Source organism: Talpa occidentalis, unplaced genomic scaffold (assembly GCF_014898055.3).
Source record: "Talpa occidentalis isolate TD23 unplaced genomic scaffold, MPIMG_talOcc4v2.1 talOcc4.14, whole genome shotgun sequence".
Classification (NCBI taxonomy): domain Eukaryota; kingdom Metazoa; phylum Chordata; class Mammalia; order Eulipotyphla; family Talpidae; genus Talpa; species Talpa occidentalis.
Window position 1 is genome coordinate 61,635,098 of NW_023601433.1, and position 10,014 is coordinate 61,645,111.

The 10,014-nt window shown below is 34.8% G+C and overlaps 1 protein-coding gene and 1 non-coding gene across 4 annotated transcripts in view; both read left to right on the forward strand.

The window, feature by feature from the left end:
- Positions 1 to 9,218, forward strand: part of LOC119244694 (coiled-coil domain-containing protein 7-like) — a 34,932-nt gene extending 25,714 nt beyond the window's left edge. For 2 of the 3 annotated variants that reach the window (XR_008551806.1, XR_008551807.1), the window contains 6 exons: positions 402 to 487; positions 1,928 to 1,979; positions 3,127 to 3,192; positions 4,762 to 4,980; positions 5,643 to 5,697; positions 8,932 to 9,218. Coding sequence is in view for 1 of the 3 variants with exons in the window: in XM_054695094.1 (XP_054551069.1) it covers positions 402 to 487; positions 1,928 to 1,979; positions 3,127 to 3,192; positions 4,762 to 4,962 (405 nt within the window). In the remaining 2 variants the exon portion in view is untranslated. The remainder of the gene's footprint in view (positions 1 to 401; positions 488 to 1,927; positions 1,980 to 3,126; positions 3,193 to 4,761; positions 4,981 to 5,642; positions 5,698 to 8,931) is intronic. The other variant, XM_054695094.1, reaches the window with a different exon arrangement.
- On the forward strand, positions 8,538 to 8,644 carry LOC119245442 (U6 spliceosomal RNA). Its single transcript, XR_005125360.1, has one exon. It is a non-coding gene; the product is annotated as a U6 spliceosomal RNA (small nuclear RNA).
- Positions 9,219 to 10,014: the final 796 nt, after the last annotated feature.

The window sequence follows — 10,014 nt, forward strand, 5'->3', positions numbered from 1 at the left end:
AAACTGGACAAGTGATTTTATTAAGCTTTTTTTTTTAATGTATCCTTGACATTGTTTTTGCATGCTACACTCCTAATTCCATCTTCCCTGTGTATACTGTAATTTTTATTGCATAATTTATCATAGTGGTGATTTTCAGAAAAGCATATGCCTTGTTTTAGCAGAACAGGCTATAATTTGTCAGGGGAACTTAATTCTTTTGACATGTATTAACTTAGATATAACTAACATTCACCTAAGCATTATAAACATTCCAGTCGTATCATTAATTTGTATTGCTTCTATTCAGATAATTTTCCTTGAAACTTAACAATGACTTGCAAAGTAGTATTATTCATTTATTTCTCTATAATTTATTGTCACCCTAATTAACTGTTTCTGGCTTATATAAAATTATACAGAAAACAAAACCTCCATCTGCTCGTACAAAGAAAACAATAAAAACAGAGCGGAAAAAAGACAGAGTAAAACCGGAGGATTCAAAAGGGTAAGAAATAACGATACATGTTAATATTTTTCTTGTTAATTTATATTTTTATTTTGTACAATTTGCGGTCATATGAACATAACATATTAAAAGATTTCTAAAAAAACATAATATTAGTAGACATGGTTATACAAGCAGTACCAGGATATGATTATGGGAGAAGAGTGAGAAGGGAAGAATAAAGAACTAAAACAGGGGACCTCCCTGGTGGTGCAGGCGGTGAGTGCTGCACTGTGAAGCTGTCCGCAGCCTGTACAGTGTGAGTTTGATTCCCAGCTGGCCAGCGAGCTACTCAAATGGCATGGCAGACCTCTCCTGTTTCACCCGCTGCTCCCCTCAGCAGTGTATTTCAGTCAGTCTGCCTGTTCTGTTCCCTGCTCTGTCTCTGGTGAATCCTCTCACCCTCCTGCACATCTGGCCTGTACCCAGGTTATTTTATGCTTGAATAAAAATAAATCTTCAAAAAAAAAAAAAAGAACTAAAACAGGTTAGAGAAGAAGAGTCAAAAGATATTCAGGACTAGGTAAAGAGACTGAAATCTGTAAATAATTTTTGGGGAAAATGATTTACATTATTTTCTTGATGGTTTGGCTAATCATATAATTTTTATGTTAACTTTCTAATCTGGCTTGTCCTTTGTTAACTATACTTTTTGATTGTACTTCTTTTATAAAAACAATTATCTACTTCATATGTATGGGTTATTGTAAAGTGACTTTATTAAGTAGGTGAATATTTTATTTAAGAACAAAGTAATTTTTACATTTTGAATTTGCTTGGTTAAATCCTAATATAAATATTTAGTTAAAAAAAACTATGAATTCTTTTTTTATATGAACTCTATCTTTATAGTTTTTCACAAATTCTAAAAAGAAATTCATCAGACAATTGACTTAGATGTTTCACTTAGAGAAGAATAAATGAATAGAAAAGAAAAAATGACTAATGTCTTGAAAAATCTTGCCCCATCTCATTTTTTCTTATTTAAATCATCCTAATGAGAAGTTAGCTTGATAATGTTATTCAGTTATTTATAATTTAACCTATATGGATTTCATGGTATTAAAAATAAGAATTTCTTTTTTTTAAAGATTTATTTATTTTTATACCATAACCAGGGTACAGGCCAAATGCACGGGAGGGTGAGAGGATTCACCTGAGACAGAGTGGGGAACAGAACAGGCAGACTGACGAAGTACACTGCTGAGGGGAGCAGCAGACAAGACAGGAGAGGTCTGTTTTGCCATGTGGGATTCTCGCCGGCCGGGATCGAACCCACGCTGCAGAGGTTGCATACAACTTCACAGTGCAGCGTTCAATCGCCTGCACCACCAGGGAGGCCCCAAAAATTTTTATTTCTTTAAAATAGTTTCAGTACTCCTCAAGAGGGCAATGAGGTCATTCAATTTAAAATATATTTTAAAACATTTTTAATTACAGGAAGAAGCTACTGGCCAAAGAGTCAAAAGCAAAAGATTTGAGTCAAATCCAGGTAATACATGATCTCTCTGTGCACCTACATTTGCATCGTAAGCTCTAGTAATTATTTGCATAGACATTAGTATGTATGTGAATATAGGGGGGGGTGTGTGTGTATTCTGTTATACTTCTGACGATTGGTACTATTTTTGTTTATTTTTATTTAATGTGTAATTACCATGATTGGGTACAAAATGAAAATTCTGTATTTAGATAGCACCTCAAATTGAGTTTTAGTTCTTTTAGCTCTTTCTAGGCTGTTTTCAGCCTTTCCAATGCATATGTGACTTAGGGGTCAGGGAGAGACTTGGGCATAGGGTATTCAAAGAGTTTGGAGTTCCCTCTCTCTAGCTCTCTTGTCTGCATTACTTCCCCCTAACCTTTCCAGTGACTGAGATTTCCCTGAACTCTGTCCTATGATTTGTAAGGCTAAAATGCAGGCTTTTTATCAGCAATTAGGTACACTGGTGGTTCAGATAGCACTTTCTCTGAGACTGGAAGCCAGGAAACAGAAATCTTACCTAGGATTTTTTTCTTCTTCCAATTGTCACCTTCTCTCAAGAATTACCTGCTCTTGGTTGTGCTCCAGTATTGATAATTATATTTTGTTCATAGTTTGTGATTGTTATGTGTGGCAGGGTTCCCCAGTAGTCTGAAGAATTTTTTTTTACTTTTTGAGGTAACTGGCCTATATCACTGCAGATTACTCAGAAATAAGCTCACACCTCCTCAGATAGGCATCACCACACCCCACCAGCCCCAGAGCACCCATATTCTGAGGCTTTCATATGTGATAGGATCCACTCATTCACACAAGATCAGAACTATGTTTATTTGGACTGAAAGTATAGTTACTTCTTTGCATAAAAGTTGAAATATTTATATTTAAGTATTTCAATCTTAGAGAAAAGGGCAAGTGAAATATTTAATTTGCTGTTATTATAATTTGCCAGAGTTAAGGTCTGTTTGCCTGTGGAAAATCAAAAGAAAGCTATAGCTATAAAAATTATCATTAATGTCTGAGAAGTGTATAGTGAATGTGTTTACTCACATGATCATCTGGCTATCTGTTGTTTTTAAAAAGGTAATAATTGTAGAAGTAAATTAATAAAAACAAAGACACCAAAGTGAATTCTTTTTCCCTTTCTATTGCATCCTAGAAAGTTGCAAATGATCTGGAGAGAGAGAATATGCTTCTTCAGGAAAAGGTGAAGCAAGCAATGCAGGTAAAGGATAGCATAGTCTTTTAGAATTGCTAAAAATAAGAGAAATATCATAAAGAACTTTTCAAATGGTTGCTTTTACCCTTGTAAGTGAATAGGTCTATATATATAGGAGGTATACATATATATATATCTATATATATATAGAGAGAGAACTGTTTTATCAGTAAAATTTAATATTCACTCATAACTAAAAGAGTAAGCTAGGAAGAAAAGTAAACTTGTTTAATCTAAGAAAAGAAATCTCTTTGAATCTAAGAGACATGTAAAAGTAAAATATTGCAGGAATTCTAATAAAACTCAGTTAAATGAGGATATTAGGTCTTACAGCTAATTTTCAAATTTGAAATAAAAATGATGAAACAAGAAACCATCTGATATTTTTCTTTTTTCTTCTGACTTATTTCACTGAGCTAATCCCTTCTAGCTCCATCCATGTTGCTGCAAAAGTATTTCAATCTCATGTTTCAAACTCATGTTGCTGAGTTTGTCTTTTTTTTGATTGCTGAGTAGTATTCCATTGTGTATATATACCACATCTTCTTGATCCAGTCATCTGTTTCTGGACATTTGGGTTGTTTCTTTAAAAGCAAACATTTTAAGACAACCAATGTTCACTGATAATAAATTTGCTAAATCAAGCATTTTATTTCTGTTAGATATTCTGATTTAAATATATATCTATTATCATAGAAACATCTCTATGATATTATTTAAGAAAAAGAGTATGTTATGTGATTATGCATAATATGATTCAATCTTGATAAAAATTAAAAGTACATACATGCATTAGATAATTTAGAAATTAAGAAAATATAGCAAAATATTAACTAAGTGTGCTATTTGTGGTGAAATTATTTGTGGACTTTATTTTTGTTGATCTCAGTATTCTAACTAAATAAAAAATATAAAAAGTAACATTTAAAAATTCATTCAAGAAGAAATGAATTATTTTCTACATTTTCTCTTATTTGGTATTATAGATATTATTGATCCTGGTTACATGCTATTATTTCTTTATAACTGTTATTGTGCCTTTATAATAATTAGAGCCTTAAAAAAAAAAAACAGGAGAATATTCTAAGTATAAAAATAGCCTTCATAGTAGAAAAGGTTTCTTTGAAGCTTTGCACTTTATATGGGATCTCATACTATAAATTATACCAGTGGTTCAACTTAACTTTCTCTTGCTCTGTAAAATTAAAGTGGAGAAGTAATGTGGGTGTAAATATATGCAGATTCCTAAAAGTTGTAGTATTGGCAAGAAAATGTCACAGAAATATGCTTGATAAGTGGGTGGTTTTTTCTTTTTATAAATTTGTGTAATTTTTTTTTCCCTTTTGATGTAATCTTGGTTTACACTGTTGTTTGTATTTTGGAAGTACAGGATTCTGCCCTTCCCATGCTGTTATCCTAGTGCTCCCCACAACAGCACATATAGTTCCCCACAGTAATCTGTTGAACTCTCTTCCCACCTTTTGCTTGACCCTTCTTTTTTCCCTCCCTTTCAGAATGTCAGAGAAAGATAAGTACCAGACAGTGTCACTTATAAGTTGTTACTTTTTAAACTAGGAAGCTGAAAGAGCAAGGAATCAACTTAACTACTTCCTGAAAGAAGGAAAGGATTTCTTTAGAAGTGAAGGGAGGAACAAATCAACCGTGGAATTAGGTATTAGTAAAGTTAAATTTAAGGATGATGAATCAAAATATGTGACTTTGGAAAAAGGCTCAAGAGAAGCACTGATTAAAGATTCAGATGGACAGAAGACATAAATCCAGGAACGCCCATAGGTAAGGAAATGACCAAAATAGAAATAGTAATATATGCTGTTGGAAGTTTTATTTCCTATTATTATCTAGTTCATATTTATATATCTATATATTTTAATTCTCTATGCTTCTGTTTTGGTTGTGTTTTCTTTTTTGGCCATTGGTATTTTACCTTCCAGGTACATCAATTCATTAGTATCTTGAATACAAATCAATACAAAGTCTCTATTGATTTTGAATAATCATTTAAGCATCTAAGATTTGAGAGCTAAATATTTATGTATGAGAATTCAGATACTAAAGATATATTACTATAAATTAAAAAATTAAATATAAATGCAAACTATAAGAGAAAACTAGAAAAACAATTTTTGTTTGTGTTGAATGATGAATTCAGAAACTCAAATTTTGTTCTGCTTTGTTGATTTATTATATCTCAGAGGAGGAAAGCAGCCCATAAACAAACAACTATATATTTTGCTCTATCATTTCTGCTAGTATATACATTTGCTAATCATTTATACAATACTATAAGGATGAGTAACGAAAAGAGTTTGAGAAGTGAAACAAAGTCACTAACAATACAATTATCCTTGTCCTTGCTCCAGCAGTATAGGTGTTGTCAGGTCCCTCATTTCTTTAATAGAAATTTATATTCCTTAATATCTCCTTTTTGTTTTCAGACTGAGATGGTATGTGCATTAGAAATAGCGAAGCAAATCTAGGAAAAGTAACAAGGTAAAATTGAACTAACCACCCGACTCTACCTTTTTAAAAGAGATTATGAGGGGCCTCCCTTGTGGCTCAAGGGGTTGAGATGCAACCGATGAAGCTATCTGTAGCCACTGCAGCATGAGTTTGACCCCCCACCAGGGAGCTACCCACATGGTGCAGCAGACCTCCCTTGACTCGCCCTCTGCTCCCCTCAGCAGTGTATTTCAGTAGGAGTTTTCACAACCCAAACCCACACGGTGTGACAGACCTCTCCTGTCTCACCTGCTGCTCCCCTTATGAGACATCACACAGTTCTTTTGTCCTTCTTTTTTGGCTTATTTTTTAGTACAACTTTTATCTTCTTTGTCACTCTGGAACAACCAGTCATTCTACTTTCACACTTTATTGTTTTGACCCTCAACAAAAAAATATCCATCATACCTTTCTTTATTAAAAACATATCTTGCTTTTCATGCATATAATTTTGTCGTCTTCTTTAAGATTTATTTCATTTATTTATGCATACAAGAACTGGGGTACAGGGCAGAGGAGTGGGGGTGAGAGGATTCATCAGAGACAGAGTGGGGAGCAGAACAGGCAGATCTACTGAAATACACTGCTAAGGGGAGCAGCAGGCAAGATAGGAGAGGTCTGCCATACTGTGTGGGTTGTGAAAACTCCTAAGTTGAATGCTAAAGAAAGCAATTTTCAGAAAAGGAAAAACTACATAAGGTTTTGCATAAAAAGTAGCATGCAAGATCTATGTTTTAAAAGAATAACCAAAATATACATTTGGCATATTTTTGTATTGTATATACCACCAAAGTATACATTTCTCTCCTTTGTTACTATTTTTAATATTTCTAGATTGCACGTCCATTAGCAAGAGTTAAGTAATAAATGTAATGATTAATGGCCAAAAGTTTTGAAGAATTTAGTTTTTAATACCTGTAGAGGTTATTTATCTTTTAAACAGTATGTATTTCTGTTATCTCAAAAAAAAATTAAGCATTGGTTTGTTGCTTTGCAAACTCATTGTTAGAAAGGAATAAATTTCTTGTCCTTTATTCCTTTATATTATAAATATGGATGGTCAGTACAATACATATTTAAGAAGCCATAAGTAAAAAGGTATTAGTAGTTATCTTTTAATATCTTTGATGCGAACTTAACCAGTTTATGAACTTTGTAGAAATAGAAAAAAATAAAGTATGACACTCATATTCACATTAAGGTAGAACATGACCTATAACTGTAGTTTTTCTAAGGAAGAATGGTAAAGTATAGGACTTGAAAATGCTGAAAAGTCAATAATGTATTACCCTGAAGAATATGAAGTCATAGCTTTTGTGTAAATTAATTGAACGTTGAACATTTACTTTCTGTTGATGAATTTGACAGACTCCGTAAATTTGGTGAATTATTAGAAAGTAAAAAAATTGACTTTAAAGTTTTTTAAAGATACTCTCCAATCTTTTTTTTAAAGATATATTTATTTATTTATACAAGAACTGGGGTACAGGCCAGATTTGTGGGAGAGGACTCACCAGAGACAGAGCAGGTAACAGAACAGGCAGACTAACGAAATACACTGCTGACGGGAGCAGCGGGCAGCAGGAAAGGTCTGCCACGCCATGTGGGACCCTCGCCGGCTGGCCAGGATTGAACCGGCGCTGCAGAGGTTGCAGACAGCCTCAAGCGCGGTGCTCAACTGCCTGCGCCACCAGGGGAGGCCCGGTACTCTCCAATCTTTATAAAGAAATAGTAATAACTTTCTTTGAGATTTTGGAGAAATACTGACTAGAGGTGATGTTCATGTTTCTGTGCGTACTGCTCCTACCAGCCTCTGTTCTACGTGACTGATAAGTCACAGCTAATAGTGAAAAGTGGAGGGATGAAAGAAGTGTTGGATGAGGAGCAATAGATTTTGAAGATGATAGAGAATATAGGACACCAAGGACAGAAAGAAGTCATAGTAAGAATATTAAATAATTCCTCTTAAATGGCCTTTTTTCTGGACATGTTGATTGATATGAGGCTCTCTAGCTTTAAGAGGCATGTTATTTCAGTTCATTTCAATTTGACTTAGTTCAATTAAGAAAACATGGACTGACTGTCCTTGCTGTGCAAGGCACTATGCTAAATATTATGGGGCACATTAAAATGACAACTCCAATTGAGGTCCTTGCCCTCAGTGATTTAACATTCTAGCAAAGTAGACAAGATTGCAAAAATAGGTAGAGTCCAATAGACAGGATGTATTTTGTAAACAGTTACCAAGAAGGAAGAAAAAATGTTTCTGGCTGACTTGAGAATAATGTATCATTTAAGAAATAATGGGGGGGGGTCTCCTGGTGGTGCAGCAGGTTGAGCGCAGTGCTGTGAAACTGTCCGCAGACTCTATAGCACAGGTTCAATTCCCAGCCAGCCAGGGATATACCCACATGGTGCAGCAGACCTCTCCTGTCGCACCCCCTGCTCCCCTCAGCAGTGTTTTCAGTAGTCTGCCTGTTCTGCTCTCCGCTCTGTCTCTAGTGAATTCTCTCGCCCTCCGGTGCCTCTGGCCTGTACCCCAGTTCTTGTATAAATGAATAAATCTTTTAAAAAAAGAAAAGAAAAAAATGGGTTGGGTTGGATCTTAACAGGGGAATGTAAGGGAAAGGTGTTCCAGGTGAACTGAATAGTTGAAGCAAAGATAAGAGTATTTAGAATCTACACCGTGTCTAGAGAAAAGCCAGTACTATCTCCTCCCTGTCCCCTCTATTTCTAGCTCTTTCCCTTTTTGGAGTCTAGACTGAGAAGACTAATGGCATCTATGACCTGAAATAGATTTTATAGGATTGCCCTTAAATAGTTTTAGGTTGGTGCTCGCTTCGGCAGCACATATACTAAAATTGGAACGATACAGAGAAGATTAGCATGGCCCCTGCGCAAGGATGACACGCAAATTCGTGAAGCGTTCCATATTTTTAACTTAAATAAGGGACCAGGAAAACGAATAACTATAAGAAAGTGAAAATCAAAATCAACAAAAAACTACGAACCAGAGACACTTTTAGGGGGGCGGGGGTGGGAGGGGAGGGATTGGGGTCAGAATGGGGGGGCTGCAATTGTATGGGGAATATAAAAATAAAATTTATTATTAAAAAAAAAATAAATAAATAAATAGTTTTAGGTTGAATATTGCTAAATATAATTAAAAATTAAGCATGTGCCACACTATTACTCATAAAACTTCATTTTGGGTTACTTTTTTAGATCCTAATAAAATTTCTGAAATGCTTTGGAAAATCCCCTAAACCTTCAGACAGTGGATGAGAATGAAGTGAGGAGACCCACTGAGCAGACACACAGTATTGCTTACAATAAAGTACATTCTGTGGGTATGTGCTTTACAACACGAGCTCTGTCTTTCGGCTTAGGGACTGAATTGGTGGCAAAATTTAATCAAATACAATAGATAGTAATAATTTAGCATCTCACATCGTATACACTGCTACCTTTTCTTAAATGTTTTAAAACAGAAATAAAAATGTAAATTAAATAAAAATATAAACTATTTCCTGGTGTTTTATTTTTAAGAGTTACACATACAACCTACTTCTTTCTACATCCTTTTTTAAAGGATTTTTCTCTAATACTGATTCTTCTAAAGCACAAAAACATCTATACAAAAGAGGAAGTGAATTAATATGCATTCATTTTCCTCACAAATATTTGCTGAATGAATTTAGTAAATTTCATAGTTAACTGACCTCTCACTGTTGCATACAACCAGTGACTCCATAGCCACTAGAAACTAATAACATCCCAACATTTCATAATTCCTCTTCTCAAATGAGCTTTCTTGATATTTTAATGAGTCAAGAATCATTTTAGTGAATCCCATTTCTAGTGCCAGTTGTGTTGATACCCAAGACCATCCCTAGGTACAATGATTTGCCGGAGTACCCACCAGACTGTCATTATCATGACATTATAGCAAAGGGATGCAAAGGAAGACTCTCGGTGGAGTTATACAGGACATGTTTAATTACTCCAACCGTGAATCGTGACAACACATGTGCAATGTTGTCTACAAGGGAAACTCATTAGAGATTCAGTACCCAGGCTGCTCTCACAGACACCCCATGCCTACAGTGTACCCCAAACTCATATCCCAGAAAGAAAGCAGGTGTTTGGCATAAATCACATTGTACAATTTGGACACACTGAGCCACTCTTCAGCTCTGGGATTATTGAGAACCCTGGCAAGTTCCCAGATGCCAGCCTGGATTAACCTTGTAAACAGGCCTTTCTAAAGATAGACATCTCAGCCCTGCTTTGTTAACTCCTTTCTTC